General features: G+C 38.3%; 1 protein-coding gene across 4 annotated transcripts in view; it reads right to left on the bottom strand.

The window, feature by feature from the left end:
- S6k (Ribosomal protein S6 kinase) overlaps nucleotides 1-27,041 on the bottom strand; it is a 131,416-nt gene that overhangs the window by 67,869 nt on the left and 36,506 nt on the right. For all 4 annotated transcript variants that reach the window (XM_067156908.2, XM_067156907.2, XM_067156909.2 and 1 more), the window contains exon 4: nucleotides 5,124-5,257. In XM_067156908.2, the coding sequence (XP_067013009.1) occupies nucleotides 5,124-5,257 (134 nt within the window). The remainder of the gene's footprint in view (nucleotides 1-5,123; nucleotides 5,258-27,041) is intronic.

Here is a 27,041-nt window from a genome sequence, read left to right on the forward strand (position 1 = left end):
TTGGCTTCTGGCATGTTCAAGAACTCCTATGGGACAACATTCTGACACCCTGTTTGCACATTACAAAATTCATTATTTAATCCATATTGAGACTCAATAACTGTGCAGAAATTAAAGGCCTTTGAGAGTCCACCTACTCAATACAAAATACACTTTATTTATTTTGTTTATTAAGTCACATTAAACATGGGACATGTGTTGTCCTGAAGTGCAGCCCTTTCATTTCCTCACAACCCTGGGGTATGTCAAGAACTAGCATTTAGGACAGATGTAAAACAAATATTACTACCACTACTATTATTATTCGGAGAACCAAGAAGCAAGACTATGATAAATTGGATTTATTTATTTATTTATTTATTTATTTATTTATTTATTTATTTATGAAGCACAAGATACAGCTACACTGAGCAAATTTCACTTGCACTGTCAACAGACTATTTAACAAACGTAAACTTTCATAATAAAATATAACAAGATCAGGTACACAGCCTACTAATAACAACTGTCCAAATCGAAAACCATGAGAATGTCCATGTTCATAGCCAAGTCGTCGTGGGTCAAGATGGCGGTATAATCCCTTCACATCAACTTATCTTTAACATACTATTTATACACCTCTCGACTACACTTTTATTTGATGCTATATCAAGCTCTTGTCTCCTATTAATATTGTTAAAGAGTGTTGGGAGGTGGATTAGGAAAGCTCGTTGAAGTATTGAGTGCTGAGTGTGGGGAATGTGGAGAAGGTCTTTGGTTCTGGTGGAGCGGGAAGGAACACAGAGACAGAAGAGCGAGACAAGATGTTCCGAGCGGTAATGCCCATTTAAGATCCCGTGAAGGAAACTCAGGTCAGCTACCTGTCGCCTGATGTGCAGCGGTGACATATTAATTGCCATTAATACCTGCTGCATAGACAGATTTCTGAGCTTGGGGTTTCTGTTCCTTACAATTGCAGCAAAGAAGGACACTGCTCTGTCTAACTGCTTAGTATTTGAGGGGGAGGCTGTTGTCCAAATCGGAGAGCAGTAGTTTAAGAGAGGTTGAATGATCATGAGGAAGAAGTGACGAAGAGCAATGGGGTAAGAAATTTCTGTAAAGCGATAGAGAATGCCTAGTAATTTCATAGCCTTGGTTGTATATGTTTCTATGTGGGTCTTAAATTGTAGTTTTGTATCGAATATTACACCTAGGTCACGCTGTTGGATTATGAAAATTAAGGATAGATGATCATAAAAACAGAGATAAAATTAAAGTCCCCCCCCCCCCCACACACACAAAATATTTATCATATTTACACCAAAATCCCCCCCCCCCCGTGGGAGGGGTAGAATATCATATCATCCACAGTATATTCCCTGCCTACCGTAAGAGGTGACTGAAAAGGGTCCCACAGGCTCTTAACTTTGGAGTGTGGTTTGGCGATCACGGGACTCTTTGCTGAGTCCTGGCATTCCTGTTACTTGTGCCAGGCTCCTCACTTTCATCTATCCTATCAGACTTCCCTTGGTCAACTCTTGTTCTATTCCGACCCCGATACTATAAGGTTCTGAGGGCTAGGGAGTCTTTCATTTTCACACCCTTCGTGGCCCTTGTCTTTCTTTGGCCGATACCTTAATTTTTCAAAGAATCTGATCCCTTCCATTCATTCTCTCTGATTAGTGTTATGTAGAGAATGTAGAGAATGCTAAAATCCCATGCCTGACCGGGAATTGAACTCGGGGCCCTCTGATCTAAGGCAGCCAGACCTAAAAAATGCTGGTTGAAAGTAAGAAATTCACAAATGTATATCTGAAACTTTTTCAAGCCTTACAGATTTTTAAGGTGACTTCTTGCCTGTCCTGACAAATTTGGTAAATGGAGTTATGCCCATCTTGCACCAAACGCTTTAATTTCATCCCTCCTCACTGAAGATGGGGTCCAAGAGAGAGAACAAAGGAGAGAAACCAAGTCCATTTATATAGAGTTCAGAAGGCTATTCCTTCCCTTAACTCATTGGTTCCAAGCCGTGCGATTGTTCGCGGGACATAAATTAGCTCGACGGCTCACAGCCGTGGAGCCGAGCAAGAGTAGCTTTGTACACGTATTTCAGATGTTCGCCAAGAGATGGGACTGACATATTATATACCGTTGGAAAGAGAAACATTTGATCTTTGTGTCACATTGATGATTGCATTTGATTATCGCATTATAATCGAGCTTGAAAAGACATAGCTTGACGGCTCGCAGCCGTGAAGCTGAGCATGAGTGGTTTCGAGTGCGTATTTCAGACGCTTTTCAAGAGACGGCACTAGCATGTTATATACCGTTAGAAAGAGGAAGAGTTGCTCTTTCTCGCAGGAGTAATTGCGTTCGATTGTCTTGAACAGTTCGCATTATATTCAATCTTAAAAAGATATTCCCTGTCGTGTCTGTCTCTATCCACGATGAGTAGCATGGCACGTAGAAGGCAGCTGTTAGCTTAGCGGTGATATATCAGATATTCTGACCAGAACTGATAAAGAAAGCAAGTCAGAAACTTACGATTGTGAAGAATTATTTAGTGTCAGTGATAGTAACAGTGGCAGATCTGAGAAAAGTGACAGTGAATTGATAGTGATAGCAATGACACTAATGCTGCAGCACCGGCTGCTCGAAGCGAAAAAAGACAAATTGAAAACTAATGAAATGCCAAAATATCCAAAGGTAAGATTTAAGACTTTTTTCATTTCATAAATTAAAGTCTGCATGAGAAAACTGTAATAGCTAATAAATTAAAGTTCTCATTAACACCAGAAGCAGGACTGAAGCTAGGGTACAAGAAAGACAACCTCAATGTCTCATGCCTAGCCTTTGCTGACGACCTCACCATACTATCAGTATAGAGTAGGGTACCCACCACCTGCAGAGCCTTCGTATTGTAGTGGCTAGGGCTGGCTTGAAGATCAACATCAAGAAGACTGAATTCATGACCAATATCAATGAAGCCCCTTCCACAATACCACTAGAAGACACCACCATCAGAAATGTGCCAGCAGTCAAGTACCAAGGAGAGTGGATCTCTGCAAACTAGAGTGAGAACCTAGCCATACACACCAGGTGCACCAAGTTTGAGAGGGCCTCCTGCAGAAGCATCTACACATCAAAGTACCTCTCCAAGAACCTCAAATCCAGGCACTATAATGCAGTAGTAAAACCATCTGTTCTCTACGGCTCTGAGTGTCTCGTGATGACCAGGAAATACCCCTTCAGGAAACTAGAACTAAAGAAAGAAGATCCTGAGGAGTATACTGTAGTGTTGGCTACTGAATGCATGATTCGAAGCAGTGTATCGATTCATTCAAGTGTCCGAGTGAATCGATTCACAGGAACGGCGAGCTCATGGCACACGATTCAGCTTACTCCCAGCGGACAGTGCTGAGTGACGGGGAGCCGAGCTTCCACTGCAGCGAGACAGTGAAGCATGGCACATCAAAAGAATCGTGAACGAGCGCGGCTCAGTGAGACACAAGATACACACGGCTCCTTATCGGCACACTGGACACGCGGAGAGCCGAGCTTCCGCTGCAGCGAGACATACAGTGAGCCATGGTATAGTACACTGAAAGAATCGTATGCTATAATGGATTCTCGAGCTCAGCTCATTTGAAAATAATACCCATTTGCATTTACTGTCCTCTTCTTACAGGGAGGTTTAAATAATAGATGGTTTTATTTTCAGTGTTAAAAAGGTAGTCAAAACATAATTCTGAAGTAGCTAGTAAGTAGGTAGGCTATTAGGTTATACTATTTATTAGTTTAATGAATCTTAGTATTATAACTTAGTTGACATTTGACAAACTCTACTCTAGCCTGCCCTATGACTATGAGTCATGCTCATGACCACTCAAAAGTACCTGTTTTATATTGGGAAGAACGGCTCAGTATTCTCTCAGTTCATATATCACATCGTTGCACAAGACTTCAATCATATGTGGACAGACGCAATAACAGTGTGTTGAATCAGAAAATCAGCGGGCTACTGTACCTCTCGGGTAGTCTATACAAAATATGACGATTTAAAAAATCCTCAGCTGATAGAAAAATACATATTTTCAAAAATGGCTGAGCGAGTTGTCGTGCGGTTAGTATCGCGTAGCTATGCGCTTGCGTTCGGGGGATGGTGGGTTCGAATCCCACCGTCGGCAGCCGTTAAGATGGTTTTCCGTAGTTTCTCCATTTTCACACCAGGAAATGCTGGGACTGCACCTTTCCCACCCTGCGTCGCCGGAAACCTTCGATGTATTAGAGTAACTAGCATTTTTTTTAAGAAAGGAGTTCATATTATGAAGACCAGATGGCAGCTGCGAGCACTGAATGCTGTTGCTGCTGTCTTACCAGCACATACTACACAGATGCAGTAGGAGCGGTGACCAATGAGCCGTGAATCGGATCACTGTATCGATTCAGTAACGGGAACGGAATCAAATGAATCGATTCAGTAAAATGAATCGAATGTCCCATCACTAGTATACTGGGACCCGTAAGAGAAGAATGACGCACCTGCAGAATTCGGCACAACAACGACCTATACAAACATCAGAAAGACATCGTTACTTATATAAGAAAAAGGCGCCTAGTCTTCTATGGGCACCTAATCCGCATAAACCCCTGCAGGATCTTCACTGTGGCAGGTAGAGGAAAGGCATCCAGGACAAGTGGATCTCTTCAGTCAAGTCAGATCTGGAACAACTGGGGATCCTGCATGAGTCCATACATGACCGGTCACAGTTTCGGCAAGCCATCCAGCGGGGAATTTTTCCAACGTCACTTACGAGTAGGAAGAACACAGGAGCCAGTAGACCTATGTGGACGGAGGAAAGAAAGCTGGCTCACAGCCAGAAAATTAAGGAATATTCGAAGAGGAGAAAACAGAAGGCCCACGTGACGAGAAGATACGAGCCCCGTGGTTCTCAGTAGGCCCAAACGACAAAGAAGAAGAAGAAGAAGAAAGTTCCCACGAACTGTGATTTACATAAATTAAATACCAATTGTGGGTATGCGAAGAGCTAGAAAATCAATATGCCAATGGGTTAAACATCTACATCACAGAGACTGTTCTTGCTACTGTTAAGGGGTCACTAATTACAACACGAAACACTCACCATGCAGTATCCTCTAGGAAGATGCCCTCTCTCTCGAGATGCATAAATAACTCTCCGCCACTCAGATACTCCAGGATGAGGTAGAGCTTGCCACCAGTTTGAAAGGCGTAGATCAGGTCTACGATGAAAGGATGCTGAAATCAAAAGAGAAAAAGCTCTCATCAAATACCAGCACAGTGAAATTATGATAATAAAAGTGTAAAAAAGGACCAACAACAAACAAACGCTCAGAGGACAACCACTATTTTATTTGCAATGCAAACCATTCTGTACTTAAATTAAACTTAAACCCCAGAAATGGCAAGTGTTGAATATTCAACATGTTCATACTTCATCACATAATTTCTTCAATTCTTCTACAGATGTCATGACAGTCTACCTTTTGTTGTTCTCGATGTCCACAGCATGCGTAAATTTCGATTCATTCATGGTTACAACCTCTTTGGGCACAAATTTACAGAAATAAATTAGTGCAGTTTTCCGACCATCACTTTAAGCACCATTGCTGTAGTGTTTGTAAATAAATCGTCGGGCTCTGCTTTGCTGCTTTATTTAATTTTATTTCATAGTTTTCCATACGGTGCAAGTTGTTTACTTCTGTACACAAATTATTTTATTGATTACATAACTTTTTAGTACAGTGTGTGTCTAAATGTGGCATCTTCATTACAGAAGATCAGTTATGAGGTACGGTGAAATTTGTTGGAAGATGAAAGTGACGAATCAGATTTTGATGATCTAGAGAATGAACCAACAGATTCTGAGTTGGATTTGGAATTTGTATCAGCTATTTCTTCCCATCAAATAATATCGGAAAGTGAAAGTGATGACAAGCCTGCAATACAACAACCTATCGCAACAAGTGGTCTAAGGTCACGCCTCCTGGTAAGGCATGCCAATACATTTTCCCTAATATTTTCAAGAATATACCTCGCAGAGTGATGAAAAGTTTGCCAATGCATTATAGGTATATTATTAAAAATTTGTATATATCAGTTTGTTTATGACATACTTCAGTTTTGTTTACATATGATAAAAAGTTTTATTATTATTATTTTGAATTTGGGAATTCCTATTTCTGAACAGCCTGTACATTTTTCCAGTCAAAATACTGTATTTACGCAAATAATCCCTGCACCCTAATTTTAGGTAAGCTCATTTTAAAAAAATAATTAAGAAAAATAAATTAAATGAACCAAACTTCCTTCCACCGAAAGAGTAACATAGGTATAAACGAACATTTCTTATCAGTCCGGGAGGTCCATGTGGTCTTTATGCAAATATGAACGTGTCAATTTACTGATATAGCTGCTTTGCCTGAACATATTTGAGAAATATATAATTCTCCTAAAAAAAACAAAAAAACAACAAAAAAAAACCATGGCACGTAACGCCCTTGAAAGGGCTCTGGCCTGCCCAGCGACCGGGCCGTGTGGTCAGCACGACACATCCTCTCAGCCGTTATTCTGGGCTTTCGAGACCGAGGCCTCCATCTCACTGTCAGATACCTCCTCAATTCTAATCACATAGGCTGAGTGGACCTCGAACCAGCCCTCAGGTCGAGAGAAAAATCCCTGACCTGGCCGGGAATCGAACCTGGGGACTCCGGGCAGAAATATATTATCACTGCTATAAAATATATTTGCCACGAAAATTACCAAGTAGGCCTAGGTATTTTATTAATCTGAACTTGCAGTAGGCTTGATTCCCTGTAGATCGCAAGATTCGTTGTCTCGTGCATCACTAGTATCCTCTCCTAAATTACTTATAAATTCGTTACACACTACATCTAAAACATTTTTCACACGCGATATTTTCTTTACGCGGATATTAACACGACCTGTGGTGGATAATTCTTTTTCGTGCAATATAAACAGTTGAAACAGACACACCGGCGAACTAGGATGTTAGTTTTGCAATATGGTGAAACCTCATTAATTTGAAGTCGTTGGAACACAAAAAGCGGACTTTGAATGATGTGCTTTCGAATTAACCACCAACTCGTACTTCAGAAATGCCAACCCTTGCCGCGTCAAAAATTATTCTAAGATCAGTCACTGCATGCAATTAACAGTGATTCACAGCTTAAACCTTTCAAATGCAATGGAAAAGAACTATTTCCAAAATGTATCCAACAAGGTGCATTTACAGTATTCAAACAACGTACTTGGATAACTCACTGACAAACATAACCTCACGCAACAAAAGCAAAAGAAAGAAACAAAATATTCAAAGACAAGAAGTCTATCCTGGCTCCCCTGTGCAAATACTTTATTTATTGGATTACTGTACCGTATGCATTTTAGATGTCTTGTATTTGTGGCTTATCGAACACTCCTATGACAAGGGAAGGAAGTCTTTAGCTTCCGTCTGCATTGCAACACAGTACAGTGACCCCATCTCCTTTTAAAAAGTCCGTTTGGGCTAGGCATAAAAAATATGCAGTTTCATTGGCATAGACAATATTGTTCATTGCGTACGAATTGATTATAATTATGAACCACGCCTTTTCACCAACTATATCTCAAATATTATAATAATATTTATAGGTCCACCTGTTCAATACAATATAATCCACTATTTCATGTGGTTAAAATTTATACATAATACATAAAAGTCAATGGTACATGTTTCACCCTTTTTTACAGGCATCATCAGCCTATATCAATCTTAAAAATTAATGGGTATGGAATTTTTCAATCTTATAAACTATAGAGCAAAATGTTGGACAATGATTTCATAAAATATTATACTGTAACGTCTGAAATAACGATATTGCACCAAAGTATGTTAAAAAAAAACCAGTTTTTGAAGATTAAAACGTGGTTAATCATGAATATTTGAGAGTTTAAAACCAAATTGTAATTTGTAATTTGTAATTTTAATTTTCACCAACAGTCGGCATCGCCAAAGAGAATCGCCAGTGTTCGCGGATTCTACTTCGTAGCACACTGCCCGTTACCGTGATATTGTGGCGTTCCTTAAAACGGTGAATACAAAAGAATTCCGATTTCAGTCAAACTTAGCAGCTATGAAACAGCCAACACACTGAAGTGAGTGAAAGTGCGGAAAGCTACCCCTCTACGTTCTGGAAGATGCATTCTATCGTGACACGGAGAAATTTTGAATTTAAATTCCTGTGTAAAATACTTTTAAAAAAAATTGAAGGCAGTTTTAAATTGAATTAGAAGTCTGAATTTTTCCCCGTTTAAACATGACAAATGGAGGGGCAGGTTTTCTTCCATCCGCAGTTACACAAAGCATAACTGTACGCCAGGAGCGTGTTGCCACATAGCTAGTTTGATTGAAATAGAAAATAAGAAATCAACTAGGGTAAGACAGGAAAGCCTTGATAAACCGCATTTCAGGCAAATAACGGTGCAGTATCATTTGGATGTCAATGGTCAAAGGAAGCCTATTTGTAAAACTTGTTTTCGTAAGACATTATGTGAAACAAACCGATTTATTGAGACAGTTGTTAGAAGCGTTGTTTCATCGCTGGCATTCCCAAGCTAGATCAAAGAGGAAAATGTGAGCCACCTCAAAAGAAAACAAACGAAGAAATAGGAGAAGCACGCCAACACTTACTTTCCATTCCCAGCTATGAGAGCCATTATACAAGGAGAGATTCTCATATTTGCCATCCCATCTGATCATGCGTTAGTTATATGATGAGTATAAGAAGCAGTGTTCACAAAATCCAGTTAGCCGTCGGATTTACGAATCATTATTTCATGAATTAAAATTAACTATCAAGAACCCCCAGGCTGATACATGTCAGACATGCGACAGACTTTCTTTACAACTCAGAGTGGCGGAAAACAAGCAAGAAATCCAGGCACCGATTGAATACCATCATCTACAAGCTGATCAGGCATACATACCAAAAATTGATGCCTGCTTGGCCAACCTAGCACACGGGGCGAAACGCTGGCAACCAGGAATGAGTTGGCTGGAAAATTTATAATGTCCAATAACGGACCATTTGTATTGTTATTATAAATTTACTCATTCGGGACAAATATTTCAGATTTCCTATGGGAATCAACATCTATATCATCTGATGGCCAAGCAGGCATCAATTTTTGGTAGTGAGACATAGTCTGTCATAGTGCATTGGCCCTGCCGGTGGCTTCAAGTAGCCTACGCAGTGGCCTCCACGGTATGCACTAGCCATGCGTCTTAGTAGGTGTGCTAGGTACCAACTGATGAGCCCAACCTAGCACACGGGGCAAAACGCTGGCAACCAGGAATGAGTTAGCTGGAAAATTTATAATGTCCAATAACGGACAATTTGTATTGGTATTATAAATTTACTCATTCGGGACAAATATATCAGATTTCCTATGGGAATCAACTATATCATCAGATGACAGTGATGTCCAACAACTTGCTCTGAAGAACTGTCTAACTAAATAGCCCATTATTATTATTATTATTATTATTATTATTATTATTATTATTTAAGTGTATTATTATTTAGTGACAAGTTCTGAGTTATATCAATATATTCAGATAATGTTTTAACTTAGATCACATTCATGCCACTGGTGTAAAGCGATTTATGTGTAAAATAAATAATGTGTAATGTGATATAAGTCAGTGAAAACCATTTTCTCTTACTTTAAATAATAATATAATCCGAATTAAGTCATGTAGTGCCATTTAATAGCCGTAATATGTTTGGACTAGGACCAGGCTCACGTAAGTACGTAATGGTGGTGTTATTGGTTTGTGCCATGATCTTGCAAAAGTGTTCAAACATAAAACTCGTGTTTTCTCAAAACTAACATTTGTTGACTTAACTCTCTTTACCCACCCACCCATGAATTAAAAGCTGCCAAATATGGCTGCCACCATTAAGATTTAAATTGCCAGTTCTAGGGTTAAAGGAAAAAATCAAAATCATGATCAAATACTGAGAAAGAATGGTTATCTACAATGAAAAATCAGTCTGCAGTGATTAGAATCAAGGGCTATGAAAAGGAAGCAGCAATCCAGGAAGGAGTGAGGCAAGGCTGCAGTTTGTCCCCTCTCCTTTTAAGTGTTTATATAGAACAGGTGTTAAAGGCAATTAAAGAGCAATTTGGAAATAAGAGTAATGGAGTGCAGTCAAACGAAGTCAGGTGATGCAGGAAATATTACCGTATATAAAGAAATGAAGTCTTAAAAGAAGAAAATTAATATGCTTTCTTCGTACTAAACTAATGATGACAGACATGTAAGGACATAAAACAGACTAGCATAAACCAGGAAATATTTTTTTGAAGACTTTTGTCTGGAGTATGGCATTGTATGGAAGTGAAACATGAAAAATAACTAGCTCAGAAAGAAAGAGAATAGAAGCTTTTGAAATGTGGTGTTACAGAAGAATGCTGAAGGTGAAATGGGGTGATCAAATTATGAATGAAGAGATACCGAGTTAAATAGGTGAGAGAAGAACAATTTGGCAAAATTTGACCAGAAGAGACAGAATGATAGGACACATCTTAAGACACACAGGACTTGTTAATTTGATTTTTGAGGGAAGTGTAGGCAGTAAGAACGGTAGGGGTAGACCAAAAAGGCATGAATATGACATACAGATTAGAATAGATGTGGGATGTAGTCATCATCCGTCGTTTCGCTCATTCTCGAGCATCGTGACCCATTCACGGTGTATGTTTTGTATTTTTTGCCACCCTCGACACTTTTCTGCTTGTCTAAGAAGCTGCTGAAAAGGCAGACCGGTGATCTCTCTTATTTGATCTAACCATCTGCTCGACTTATACATGCATCATTTTTTCCACGTTCTCACAATCTCTTCTAAAAACACGGCCAAAAGAATGAAGGATCCTCTGGTTGGCATGAGGAAAATGCATCTGGAGATGTTGAGCTTCACAATGAGGATTGAATTTCTCTGCTTTCTGTTCAGGGCATATGTAGTATTCTGCGCGAACACCACACCTCAATGGCATCAATATGAGCTTTGTCACTAGCCTTGAGAGTCCACATCTCTCATGTATGGCTGAAGACAGAAAATATAATGATTTTTAACTAGACATCCTAGTTTAGATCACGTTTTTCTTTGTTATATTTTGCTTCATTTTTTTTGTGGGGAAGTTTTTTTTCTTTCTTTCTTTCTGTATTGTATATATCTCTCTCCATTTCTATGTTGTGTTTTTATCTTCCAATTTCTCAAACTTATTTTGTTTTGTAAATTATTTATTATATTTTCATCATGTTCTTTTTAAACTGTGCGCAGCTTAACTTGTACCAAAAACTAAACAAATCAGACCTTCAATATGCTGAACTATATTTCTGATCACAGATTCCTACAGGGTTCTGGCATATTATCAAGGTGGCAGTTGCAACACAGTTCTTCATCTAACAATAGAATTCTCCACAGATTGTGAACATAAAAACACTGAGCAGCTGAATTAGAAATATACCAATATATTTATAAAAATATAATGCAGAGCATTAACCACAACTAGTCAAAAAGTAAGGCAGATCACTTACGTAAATTGTTCAAATCAAATCGGAGTACCTTAAAGTAAGTTTCCTCTAACAGAGTACAAAATAATATACACACCGATTACATTGATCAACAAAAACTAACTTTCAGGGGATATCTTGGTATCCAACACGTTTTCTAAGACAAGTGAAACATGTAGATTCAAAATATGCAAATAATTTTTGAGATATTCGACATCAACCATTTACAGATGTTTAATATTGTATCAAGGAAGCCAACTCTCAGACAGAGTACTACATGGAGTACTAATGAACATATGGAATTTTTTTTTGGCTAGTGGCTTTACTACAGGTTATAAATCTCATTTTCTTGGTCCGTATTGAGCTGTCATAAAATATTTGCTCAAAACAATATCTGAAGGTGTCCACCTTTTCAATACAATTTATTTTTCTTTACAAATAGAATCTTTAAATTAACATCAATACAGTTATTGGGACATGTTTTGCCCTTATTTAGGGCATCATCAGCCAGTTTCTTGACTCAAAATCTTCAAATTACAACCAGAATTCTGATTATAATATTTTTAACTATTTAGTTCACGTTACTTTAAAATTTCTTGTTTAACAATACATAAAAGTACCCATTCGACTAGAATAACTACTTGTGTGAAGAAGAATGCATTGAGACAATGTCAATCCTTAAATAAAAGTTCTGGGATATACAAACTGACTATGAATGTAACACTGTTGAATCACTTGGGTAGTTATTTAAATTCAGTCTTATTGTCTATTAATATGACGGTTCTTTCTTGGACACGTATTCTCGATGATACACTTTAATGTTTATGTTCAAAAACTTTTTTATAAGGTGTTCTAACTGCTCTACTTCTGTAAACTCTTATTGAGAGAACACACGTAAAAAGAATATCCCTATATATGCTGTCGGCTTGAATTTGTAAATAGTTGATTAAATTGACCTATTTGATACTGCATTCTCTGTTTAAAAGGGCTATTTCGTAACCTTTTAAAAAATAACTTTTGAATCATTGATTTTAACTGTCATGTTGTCAATCCCGTGTCACCTCTGTAAATTCAGATTTATGCGAGTAAAATGGTACATGGACATTTTTTTTGTCACTTGTTTATAGATGTTTTGCTGTTTAAGTAGTGAGCCAGTCTGTCCGATATATGATGCGAAAAAATTAGTGCTAACTGGAAGCAGTTTTTCAACTAGATATTTGGAACATTTCAACGCTAATAAACATAATAAATATTCAGCCATGAGTGTACACATGAAACAAACAGGACACACACACCAGTAGAACAGGATTTAAGAATACTAAAAAACTTAAGAAAAGGAAAACTAATGAATGAATATGAAAATATCTACATTTTTATTGACCAATACTTCAATTAAAACCTTAATTTGAATGACACAACAGACATGAAAATCCCTCTAAATGATTTAATTCCACAATTCCACAATGAAAATAAAGGAGAGTACTTTTATAAAAGTCAATAAGTCTTGTCATAAAAGGGTCCCACCCAAAATGAATACTCTTCCAAGACCAGCCAATACACCGTCCGCCTGCCCCTCCCCTTCCCTGCAGGAAGTACACAGATACAATACGAGGCGAGCAGGCTCAAGTACAGCCAGTCAATCTGGTAGTGCCAACTAGACAAGCAAGCCGCGAGAGAGAAAAAGGGGTAAGTGATAGATTCCAACGCCATTCACTATTAATTGAACAACATTCATTCCCAATAGTAAAACATATAGTTTTCTTATCATTACAGACACAATTCAACTCCGTTCTTAATATTGAAGTTCCTGAATTCATCATTTATATGAACACATTGAGTAGTCCCCTGTTCAACTCTCTCCAAGAACAAGTGGCTCACTACTTAAACAGCAAAACATCTATAAACAACGTGACAAAAAAAAGTTTATGTGCCCATTTTACTCGCATAAATCTGAATTTACAGAGGTGACACGGGATCGACAACATGACAGTTAAAATCAACAATGATTCTAAAGTTATTTTCAAAATAAAGAAAGTTATAAAATAGCTTTTTTAAACAGAATGCAGTATCAAACAGGTCAATTTAATCAATTATTTACAAATCCAACCTGGCAGCATATATAGAGAGATATCCATTTTACGTACCTTCTCTCAATGAGAGTTTACAGAAGTAGAGCAGTTAGAACATCTTATAAAAAAGTTTTTGAACATAAACATTAAAGTCCATCATCAAGAATATGTGTCCAAGGAAGAGCCATCATATTAATAGACAATAAGACTGAATTTAAATAACTACCCAAGTGATTCAACAGTGTTAAATTCATAGCAAGTTTGTGTATCCAAGAACTTTTATTTAAGGATTGACAACTCAAAATATACCACTTAATACTAATAATGTTATTAATAATAATAATAATAATAATAATAATAATAATGTTATTTGCTTTACGTCCCACTAACTACTTTTTAAGGTCTTCGGAGACGCCAAGGTGCCGGAATTTAGTCCCGCAGGAGTTCTTTAACGTGCCAGTAAATCTACCGACATGGGGCTGTCGTATTCGAGCTCCTTCAAATACCACCGGACTGAGCCAGGATCGAACGTGCCAAGTTGAAAATATACCACTTAGTCGAGCAGCTTGTCTCCTTACTCCCAAGTCTTCCGAGCCCAAAGTTGGCAACATTTTTGTAACACTACTTCTTTGATGATATAGATGTTGATTCCCATAGGGAACCTGAAATATTTGTCCCGAATAAGTAAATTTATTTGTCCCAAATGAGTAAATTACTCATTCAGGACAAATATTTCAGGTTTAAATAAATTTATAATTTATGCCAAGTAGCCTACGCAGTGGCCTCCACAGTATGCACTAGCCATGCGTCTTGGTGGGTGTGCTATTTACCAACTGATGAGTCCGACTTAGCACACGGGGGCGAAACGCTGGCAACCAGGAATAAGTTAGCTGGAAAATTTATGACGTCCAATAACGGACCATTTATATTGGTAGTACTACTTCTTTGTTGGAAATCACCCATGACAAATCAAGCTGATTTCCTTTGAATCTTTTTCAGTTCTCGTATCAAGTAGTCCTGGTGTGGGTCCCATACAATGGAACCATACCATTTAGGGGTTGAAGTAATTATGTAAAGAAAAGGGCATACATGTCTCTGGTAAGATCCCATTTAAATACCCTCACATCCATACGAAGAGATCTGTAACCTTTATTTACAATCTTGCTAATGCGATTACCTCAAAGAAGAACTTTCCATATATTTACACGTAAGTACTTACAATGATCTCCACGAGGTATTTCACACCAGTAACACAGTAATTAAAACTGAGAGGACTTTTCTTCTCGGTAAAACTTACAGCCTGACCTTTCATCCCGTTTCCCATCCTACCACTGTCTGCAGTGCAGCTCACAACATTATTCACGTTCTCCCCTCCTCCAACCTAGTCCAGCCCGCCCCTTCCTGCTCTCTCTAAAGGTTTGCTGCATGTATGAATAGACGGCCAGTTCCTTTTCAACTTTACAACCAACAACTTGTTACCCAAGGTGAGTCTTCTACTTAAATACCTTCTTGCCCCATTTCTTTATTCCCAACTCTAACTAGAGAATTTTTTCTTGTAGGTTCCGTCTCGGACCGAGAACATTTCATTTCAACATTTGTATCAACAAAATTTGTTCTATGAGATCCACTCTTCTGTTACGTTAACAGACCACAGTACGAAGGAATGAATAGCTGGTGCAGGGATGTGGAGGATCACTTCTACCTGCCGATATGTCAACTGCCTCTCTCGCTGCAACATTTTCCTCACAGCTTCAATGTTTTCCTCAGTCACTGATTCAGACGGTCGCCCAGAACGAGGATCGTCTTCAACCTCAAAATTTCCCCTCTGGAACTCTTTGTACCAGTGATAAATTGTTGTCCGATGTGGACAGTCTTTCCCCAGCACAGGAGTCATTTCTTCCAGGCACTGGTCAACAGTTAATCCACAAACAAAATTGTAGCGGATAATTGCGCGATATTCACCTTTAGACCACACTGACATCTTAACTTGCTTTCAACCCCACTGCCTGGTAACAACTGGTGTGAAGGTTGCGCCTTGCTGTCTTCTAGCCTGGTTTCCACCCCTCTTTTCATCCCTTACCATAAAAGGGGTGTCCAGCCAACCGTTTTTGCATATTGCAAAACTTTCCTAGTGCCCTTTGTATATCCCCACACATCTTGTTAATCCCGGCTGCATTCCTAGCTTTTAACTGTAAACAACTTTCTTCAAAGCATTCGGCTGAGTGACTCAGACTGTTGAGGCGCTGGCCTTCTGACGCCAACTTGGCAGGTTCAATCCTGGCTCAGTCCGGTGGTATTTGAAGGTGCTCAGATATGTCAGCCTCGTATCAGTAGATTTACTGGCATGTAAATGAACTCATGTGGGATAAAATTCTGGCACCTCACCATCTCCGAAAACTGAAAAAGTAGTTAGTGGGACGTAAAGCCTTTAATATTATTATTATTATTATTATTTCATCATAGTTAAATTTCAGTACTTTGCCTGTGTTTCTAATTTCCTCTACCTGGACATTATCCTTGTATCCAACTATCTTTACATACTGCTGACCGAATACTCCTGCCTTCCCTAAGTCCTCGCATATAAACTCCCATTGCTCAATAATGATCCTCGGGCAGCACTTTCTGGAACCTGTTTATGCCTTAAAGAACCTATACACCCCCTCCCATTTATTCCCATAACTCATACGACTGCTAATTATGTTTGCCATTATGTTATTTTTAGATGACTTCTTTGCTGAATTCAACTTCCTATAATTTCGTGTTTCTCATCCTTAACTTTCTCTTAGCTTTCATACAAAATTACAATATTATTAGTTTTTACGTCCCACTACCTACTTTTATGGTTTTTGGAGATGCCGGGATGCCAGAATTTAGTCTGTAGGAGTTCTTTTATATGCCAGTAAAACTACCGACAGGCTGACGTATTTGAGCACCTTCAAATACCACTGGACTGAGCCAGGATCGATCCTGCAAGTTGAGGTCAGAAGGTCAGTGCCTCACCCATCTGAGCCACTCAGCTCAGCTTTCTTAGCTCATAAATGCCTATTTCACCAGTATGAATACTCCCTCCTCCTACCGCTTCTATCCTGTCTTTATGACAAACACTCCAGTTCCGTGAAAAAAATTCTGCGTACAAATTATCAATACCTTTTTTTTACAAGTTGCTTTACGCCGCACCGATACACATAAGTCTTATGGCGACAATGGTACAGGAAGGGGGTAGGAGTGGGAAGGAAGAGGCCGTGGCCTTAATTAAGGAACAGCCCCAGGATTTGCCTGGTGTGAAAATGGGAAACCACAGAAAACCATCTTCAGGGCTGCCCATAGTGGGGTTCGAACCCACTATCAACAACAATCAGAAGCGATTTGTTTCAATATGGATACTGCAAAAACAAAATTTCTAAGTCCAGAATATCAATAATTCAAAATAATAATAATAATAATAATAATAATAATAACAATAATAATAATAATAATAATAATAATAATAATAATAATAATAATTGTACCGGGTGGTACACCCCCACGCCGCTAATTAAAACTTTGCGCCAGTTGAAACTCCTCTACTGGAGGAAGTCTGAACTTTATCTACTGTGTTAATTTTCAAGTTTCTCAGAAGTCACTACTTGGAAATTTTGAAGTTTCTGAACTGGGTCGTTTTCGATGTATTTTTGTTTTGCCTGTAGTAAGAAGTGTGGACATTCTCTTCCAGATGGCACTACTGAAGAACTACAATTGTGCACCCTAGTGCGAAGTGAAAGAACTATGTTTTTGGAGAAATTTTGAATTCATAAGTTTGTTCTTTGTTAAATTTCTTTCAGTTATTGTTTAAGTTGGCAATATTAACCCTTTCTTTCTGCCAGTTTTGAAACTGGCCAATCATAATTTTCTGTAATTAATTTTCCACCAATAAGGTGTTTCTTCCTCATCTAGTGTAGGGGTTTTCGTCGTTAACCAATAAAATTTTTGTGGGAGGGTGTTCTCATTCCTGAAACGCCTCGAACTTTCCACGAGGGTATATAAACTGCTGATTTTCGGGTCTCCGGGCCACTTCAGTAACATCTATCAGTGCGTAAAGTACGTAGCAGGGGGCGGGAAGCGCCTCTTTCTTCGGGCAGCAGTTCAGCCACCAGGTAATGGCCGTTTAATAACTTCTTTTCTTGTCAGCTCAGCAGTTTAACTCTCGGGGCAGGTCCGAAGCCTTTCCACCATGTAACTTTTTCCTTAAAATGTAAAGACACTTTGTATCAATTCTATCTTTTAAACTACATATTGGGATAGAGAGTGCTTAACCCTCTCGAGCTCCCACTCATTTTGCATTGAGGTGAACTTATTTTCACAACCGTTTCTTCCTTAACGTAATGTAAATTGTTTCCTTCTAAAAGTCACCTCTTTAGCATGGGATTAGCCCTTTCAGTAATGGCCTAGTGCCCAGTAGGTTTTATATAAAGTGTATTGGGAGTGCAAGAACGCCTCCTCTCAAGTTGGTATTTTAGAGGCCATGTAATTTACCTGTTTCTTTACTTAATAGGTCTCAGTAGGTTGGGTATTTTTACCCCTGTTTTCATGTCCTTGGAGGACAACTTCAATGTGGAGTTTGGTGTGGCCTTTGATAGGCTTAAATTTTGAGAGCGAGTTGCTCTTTCTTGAAAATTGAGTTGTTGTATGCCTCGAGGAGGCTTTACCATGTAAAGGGGAGCAAGTGCTCCTAGGCATGATTGGGGTCTTCTGCCCCTTTGTTGAATTCTGTATATCGTAAGGTTGGGCTTATAGCTCAAGAATTGTGTGTCTGGCTCTCGGAGCCCAAATCCTGTAATCACTGTAATTGTACATTTTCGAATTGTGTTTTGGCTACTGAGTACCTGTTCTATTTGTTATTTCTTAATCTTGAAAAGAAAATATAACCTTGTTAAATTTTATCTTAACTTTAATTCCGTAGTTTGAGACCTGTTCACCCCCGCACCTTCTTTCACCTCTGCTAATCCACCAAACCACGGTAACAACAACAACAATAATAATAATAATAATAATAATAATAATAATAATAATAATAATAATAATATATTTCTAAAATTTCCACTCCAACCCTCGAGGCATTATTCTGGAGTTGCCAACCGTAGTTTAGAAACAAGTGCTCTGAAACATCAACAAACTGCAGTACTAGATAAATAGCTTGGACAATTGAAACCAATATCTGTGAGCTCCTAAGGCAAGGAAAGACAGAAGACAGAAATGACCCAAAAAGGACAAGTTTATCAAATGCAGCACCAAATAGGAAATACCATGACTAATAACATATCTTATCAGCTGAAGATTACCTTGATAGGGTCATGTTTGCATGCGACTTGCTTTTAACAACATTCACTTTTTCCACGGTTATCTCTCTTCTTGTATGATAACGTTATTTCCTCACAAATGTTGCAAAAGACATATGATCAATAGCTTTCCTTATAACGGAAAGGAATGAACAAGCAACAAATCAAGGCATGAAAATGAATCTCATTACTTATAACGGCTCTTCTGGGTCCTTTTCTCCATATTTGTTTGTCCTGTGTTACTAATATTTTATTACCTGTATCCATCCACCTTTTGTCTCTTCCCCTTTCCTATGTTTTCTCCATCTTTCTTCTCACAGAAGTAAAGAATCAGGAGATTCTTTTCTTGCATCATATCCCGACATGTTATGACACATCGTTGGTGATGTAGCTTTGAAGAGTATTTAACACATTATACCACTCCATTATGTAATTACTCTAATTAATTAATTTATTTATTTATAAATACTGAAATATATCTGAGCTTTAGAATACATGACTCTTCAATGCAACTGCCTTTGGTCTCTGAACTAGATTTATGATCAAAGCACTGGTCTTATTGAACAGGTTTTAAGGTTTAATTTTTTTTTTTTCCAGAATTCTTTTTTGGTAAGCTTTGATCTGAATTGAGTTTTTGTCCTTGTAATTATCCTTAAAAAAATAGTCTCGCAGTCGGCACTGCTATGTAGAAATGATAAAATAAAAAGCATTACATCAGAGATTGTCATATTTAAGAACACCATCACCAGCTGATTCCATCAGTCTTGCCAGTGTCCTCTGAACAGCAATTCTCTCCAGCTACTTAAAGAACGAGGAAAAACCTACGGTTTTCAAAAAATATAGGAATACTAAATGTGTCTGTTCTCAATATTAGGAGATAAATGTGTGATCAGGAGAGAGGGAGGAGGGACCAAAAATAGGAAGTCTCCTGCTTAAATTGGGGAGGTGTGTGTTGGCACGTTTGCAAGAATCCTACATTTCCCACTACACACCTACAATCAAATTTTACAGGGAAAAGTACCATTTAGAAGAGCTGGAAGTATTAGGTTTAACGGTAGGGGCACGTGGCACTATACTTAAAAAAAATAAAAATAAAAAATCAAATCTTGAACAGATTTTGCTTACAAAATTCCAGAATCCACCTTTTGGTAGTTGCCACTTTATGGGGATCTTCGTCTATTTTAAAATCACATCTATATTCACAGTAGTTGCCTGTATATTCCCGTTAATGTCCTAACAACGAATGTACTGTTCTTAAATTCTTTTTTGTATTTCCAAATGTTTAATGCTGTAGACTATTATTATGAAATGCATTCATTTCTGGTTTCCCCATTTGGAGGCTGCCAAAAAGGCAAAACTTACATCAAAAGTGTTTATGACAACTATAAAGGTAGCATAAAATATATGTCTATACAGGATTAGTATACCATACCATTACTCCGTACAAATCGTATCTATCAATGTTTTGAAACTCATGAACTCCTCATTGGACAGAAAGATATAGCTAAGAGAGACTACAAGAGTATAAATGTTTTCTAACTATTGTTAACAAGCCTTTCAGGGCCGCTAACCCGATGTCCATAATAAATTTGTTACCAAATCAAATTTCTTGGAAAAGGTGTGAAATATGTCAGTAATGGTGCCTCTTGCTCCTGTCATCAATCCTAAAATACCTCTATGGAGTCCAGATGATATTTCTCAGTGGAATATGGAATTGTAGGTTCATACATGTAACATTTCTCCTTCTGTACATCATGTGGTTGAGTAGATAGATGATGCCTTGGTTCTAATCTTGGAGTCTATTATGTACTCACTACTTGAGCCTGGTGGTATGGCTATTATGTCAATCCGGCAGCTTGATCCAGCCGGAAGCCTGAGACAATCCATGTACCTCCTCGTAGACTGTGCTTTCCTCTTAGAGCATCAGCAATCTAAGATCTTATACAACGATATCATGAATTCCGTAGCGTTCATTAAATGGACAAGAACCCAAGATGTGATCAAGTGTTTCAATCTCACTGGGGCAACACTGACAGTGACTATTGTCTTGGGAACTGCCAGGTAATGCACAAATTGAAACTACATTTGTTGACAGTTTTATGACATTTACCCTGTCGCTGCTGGTTAGATTTTCGGATTTTCTTACCCACTGATTGGAGTGTAATCCTTGTCTGATTTTTGAATGGTGGAAGAAAGACCATTCGACACTCCATTTCGTACAATGTCAGCATGTAAAAGATCCCCTGGTGACACCTTTGGTGTTTACCCGACAAAATTCATATATCTCAGCCACAGGAGCCCAAGAGAGTTTTGGTTTATATTGAATACCATCTAGTGTAAAACAGAACGTTGAAACTGACGAGCAGACAGCCAAATGGCATCAAATGGTAGCAGAGGCCATACGATTAATTATTTTAATTATAACTTATTATATGATCTTTTTGATTACATAAAAATCAAAACATTTTTCATAAAATAAGTTTAATTATTCAACCTATTTTATGATTTTTTTTACCTGTACATAATTTTAAATATTTTATTTAACTATCAATCTTGTATTTAATTATAAATTATTTAGAGTAAGGTAATTTAAAATAATTTATATACATGACCTTTCTTGTATTTCAATCCTAGCTCAGAGTATATTGTGAGGTGGTTAGATATCAAGTCCAAAAATGATTTAGTGGAATATTTGGCCGCTGAGGAAGAGAAGGAAAGAGGGTCTCGAAACATGTCCGGCATTTTTTAGTACAGGTTACACAACTTTTTACAGTATTGATATTGCGGACTTAGATTTTTAACAGTGATTTTCAGTGGTGTATTAGATTTTAAGTCAATATGGACCCAAATCAAACCATAATGGTTAAAATAATAAATTCATAGCATTTATTACGGTACAGGCCCAGTATTAGCCTGATGTGAACATGGGAAACCAAAGCAAAACTACTTCTGGGTAGCCATCGGTGCCGTTTGAACCCACCATCTCCTGGATGAAAGTTCACAACTACATAACTCTAACCTCACAGCCAACTCACTCGGTCAAGGTCTCTGAGCTTCTCAGAAGACTGCAAGAATGACCTAATAAATACACTGTTTTATGCTGAAAGTTTTCAACGTCTTGCATCATCTTCCCACTTCCTATTAGAATCTATATTTCAATCATTATTAGTCCAGTCTAATTTCTTCTAAAGCAGCAATCAAAGGGTCTCACAAAATGTCAAGTTTTATAGCAGTCTCCCTTGATTAACAAGCTTGAAATGTTATGCAACTGTTGACTAATGCGTATTTAATTATTTAGTGGAATGTTTGGCCGCTGAGGAAGAGAAGAAAAGAGGTTCTCGAAACCATGACCTCATGATCTCCAGTTTGCATGGAATCAGAAGTAGGGACACATCTATTTAATTTTTTAAATTTCACATGCAATGACTGGGATTCAAATTATGGACATGTTGGTACAAAGCCAATCACGATATCCAAGCCCCTTAGGGATTTACCTACAAGACTATCTTATCTTGTACAGCTCCATATCATGATGTATATGATCAACTTGATCTGATGAAAATGTAATTAAAACATTTTGCTTCTACATCAATAAACTCCAAGCAGTATTCAAAATAACTTTCAACGTATTAGGTATCGTCCAGTACATACTGGAGAGATGTTAAAAAAATGGCCAACCGGACACCAGAGGGATTAGAACAAACAACTCGCAGATTCTGGTTCGGTTGCTCCACCCATTGAGCTATGGTGGCCTAAGCAGTATTATTACATGGCACATTTTCAATATAACATTTTTATGACTGCCAGCCACGAGTGTCCGAGGAAGATATGAATTCAAATGGCAGAATAAAGTACAAGGTGTCCTCCCGGGTTTGCTTTTGAGACCACTACTATTTTTAATCTGTATTGACATAAACAAAACATTAAAAGTGAGTATGTATCACCTTTATGCAAATGATCTACACAAATATAACCTTCATACAAGCTACATATACAGCCAAAAGCTATTCACCGAATTAACATGGAACTTCAAATAACGACCCAGGTATTAAAATCAGGTTCTTAATTAATTCTCCTAATGCTTTCAGGAGACAGTGGCTTCAATCTTAAAGCAACGTGAAGCAAATTGGAAAAAAAAGAAAATAACTCCTAATAAAGCTCAATCTATAATTATTGCTACCAGAAAAAAATAGTTAATTTGCTAAAAAATTTAGTTTTGGAAAAGTAACGGCCATTTCTTAAATAAGGTACCATCCCAAAATTTGCCTGGTGAGGTAATAGATAACCACAAATAATAATAATAATAATAATAATAATAATAATAATAATAATAATAATAATAATAATAATAATAATAATAATAATAATAATATTTGTTTTAGGTCCCAGTAACTACTTTTACAGTATCTGTAGGTGCTGGAATTTAATCCTACAGGAGTTCTTTTACGTGCCAGTAAATCTACCAACACGAGGTTGATATATTTTAGTACCTCCAAATACCACCGGACTGAGCCAGGATTGAACCTGCCATTTTGGGGTCAGAAGGCCATTGCCTCAACCTCCTGAGCCCGGCACCACAGAAAACCACCTTAATACTGATGGCGGGGGGTTTGAACCAACCATAACCATTTCCTGAAGCAAGCTGTGAAGCCAACCCACTCACTGAAATATACTCGTTGATACAGGACATACAGAGACAATGGATATCTTGAACACTCTGGACTTCCCTGTGCTCCAGTAAAGAAAATGCAATTAGATAAGCAATCACTCCCTGGTGTGGAATGTGATAACAGTCAATCACCAGCTGCCCATGTTAAGAATGAATGATTAAGCTAAAACCATGACATTGCCTTTGACCTCTGAGCCAATCATGCCGACAGATAACACATCTCTGTCTGGTGTGAGTGTTTCTCATCAATGGATATGCTAACACCTGTTTATCACTCTGGGGTGCGATTTCACAGTCCTGTCTTCCCAAGAGTAACTATTACACCCAAATCATTCCATATCCACAATTGCCATCAAGTAAGTTTTAAGTTCCCATTAATTATTTGCACTTGTGACCCACACCTGCTTTGAAGAGGAACACTTTTGAATTTACGGTGATAGGTCTTGTAAGATTTCCTAGTAGAAAACGGTAATTTTTCCTCCTCATGTATAAACACAGTTCAGTGGAACATTTTCTCAAGGGCCCTCTGGCTGCCTGTCTGTTGGTTTATTTCTTTCTTCCTGTGTAATAATAAAACCAATCCTGTGCTTTCATAAAACAACCACCCCTAGACCATTCCAGCAGATTACATACTGTAAAGGTTATCTTTTGGGTTGAAAATTATTTCTTTCAATTTGTGGTTGACTTTTCCCCTGCACACTATAACATAAGAACAGTTTTTGGTGGTGCAACAGCCCCGAAGGGCCATGGCCCACCAAGCGACCGCTGCTCAGCCCAAAGGCCTGCATATTATGAGGTGTCATGTGGTCAGTACGATGAATCCTCTCAGCCGTTACTGTATTCTTGGCTTCCTACACCGAGGCCGCCATCTCATCGTCAGATAGCTGCTCAATTGTAATCATATAGGCTGAGTGGAACTCGACCCAGTCCTCAGATCCAGGTAAAAATCTCTGAACTGGCCGGGAATTGAACCCGGGGCCTCCAGAAAGGAGCCAGGCACCGCTACCCCTACACCGCGGGGTCAGCATCTTATAAAAATACGTGTGCACATTTTCTGGTGCTTCTTATGCTCAATATGCTCTGTAATTCGGCTTCTTGCTGTTTTGGTTTCCCAAATAAATAGATAGATAGATAAATAAATAAATCATCCATATATACCTGGGATTGACACAGGCAGTGTAAACCAAGAAAGCAATGGGGTGATAGCTTCTTCTTTGACGTCTTTCGCTAAAATCACCACTGCTCGGTTCCCTTTGTTGTACAACTAAAATCCATTCAGCGGTCCTCAAGATTTGCTGGCACAAACACCAAGACACCTATCAGACACTTGATTTTATACAACAGAGTCCCACTAATCCAAACTAATTGGGGACCTGTTCAGATGGGCTCCTTTTTGTATTATATCAGAAATTTCTTCCAAAATCAGCAATGCGCTGAAACTACAAATTTGGCATGAAATGACAGACTTTGTAAAGAGAAATAATTAGTAACCGATATTTGTGGAGAATACAGTTTGATTAATTGACTATTCAAACAATATGAACCCAATTACCTTTGTTACACTACACAACATTATTACTACCTTCTAAAATTTGAGCCTCAAACTATCATTGCAACACGGAGTGCAGTACAGTAGCGGCACTAAGAAGCTTGGGATCTCCCCCCCCACCCAAGCAATAATTAAAAAGGGGCACCTCGATTCCTGATTGAGGAAAGTTACAAGTTTATTTCCTAGTACAAGGTTGTATATTACCACTACGAACAGCAATGGAATAATAATAATATAAAAATAATAATAATAATAGTAAGTTATGCGCGCGCACACACACACATGCACGCACACACACACACACACACAAAAGAAATGCATATTAACATCACAATATTAAGAAATAATCTTGTTCCTAGGACCAGATAATTTACTACTATTTACAACTCAACCGTCTATCGTAAGCCTACTTAGCAACACTGACTGTCGAGTCATAAACAGGCTCCAACTTCAGTATTTAGAGTTTGTCACTTCAAACATTGATATAGGAATTCGAAAGATGTTTTTGAAGACTTTCGTGTGGAGCGTGGCATTGTATGGAAGTGAAACATGGACGATAACTAGCTCAGAAAGAAAGAGAATAGAAGCTTTTGAAATATGGTGTTACAGATGAATGCTGAAGGTGAGATGGATAGATCGAATCACGAATGAAGAGATACTGAATCAAATTGGCAAGAGGAGATCAATTTGGCTAAATTTGACGAGAAGAAGAGATAGAATGATAGGACATATCTTAAGACACCCAGGAATTGTTCAGTTGGGTTTTGAAGGAAGTGTAGGTGGTAAGAACGGTAGGGATAGACCAAGGTATGAATATGACAGGCAGATTAGAGCAGATGTAGGATGCAATAGTTACGTAGAAATGAAAAGGTTAGCACAGGGTAGGGTGGCACGGAGGCTGCATCAAACCAGTCTATGGACTGCGACCTAAACACAAATACGGAGGATGTCTTTGTTATCGCAGCTTTACTGACTAATGGGTTCTCAGAACTAATTACTTCAAAAGCCTTGTTGATTGTTGTGAGTGGCAGCAAGGGATGCTTATAATTGGAACAGACTGAGAAACACACATTCTTTCAGAAACAACTACCGTACTCCTATTGATGAGAGAAGCTCTGCAATACGACGACCTACGTTTGGAATAACCCTCTGTAATAAAAATAATACATGTTTTGTGATGTAGCTTTATACTCTATGTAAAATCACTCTTCAGCTACTGAATTAAGAAACAGTCATGGGTCCCTCGCCCCGCGGGGTCCTTATCGCCGCCACTGGTGCTGTACTACAATATTTTATATTAATTTCACATGAATAATAAAAATACAAATAATTTTCTCCTGAAATTAATATTTTTCTTCTTTTTTTCATTACAGCTTTGTAGTCATTTTTAAATTTTACTTTGGATAAATCGAGTTTCCAGATTATCGGGACTCTACTGTAAAACATATAGATCATTCATATTATTTTTTAATTGGCTTTGCTTCACACCATCCCGGCCCCGCGGTGTAGGGGTAGCATGACTGCCTCTTACCCGGAGGCCCCGGGCTCGATTCCCGGCAGGTCAGGAATTTTTACCTCCATCTGAGGGCTGGTTCGAGGTCCACTCAGCCTACGTGATTACAACTGAGAAGCTATCTGACGGTGAGATAGCGGCCCCAGTCTAGAAAGCCAAGAATAACGGTCGAGAGGATCCGACGTGCTGACCACACGACACCTAGTAATCTGCAGGCCTTTGGGTTGAGCAGCGGTCACTTGGTAGGCCATGGCCCTTTGGGGCTGTTGTGCCATGGGGTTTTGGTTTGGTTCACTTCATACCGACACAGATAGGTCTTATGGCGC

Source organism: Anabrus simplex, chromosome 13 (assembly GCF_040414725.1).
Source record: "Anabrus simplex isolate iqAnaSimp1 chromosome 13, ASM4041472v1, whole genome shotgun sequence".
Classification (NCBI taxonomy): Eukaryota; Metazoa; Arthropoda; class Insecta; order Orthoptera; family Tettigoniidae; genus Anabrus; species Anabrus simplex.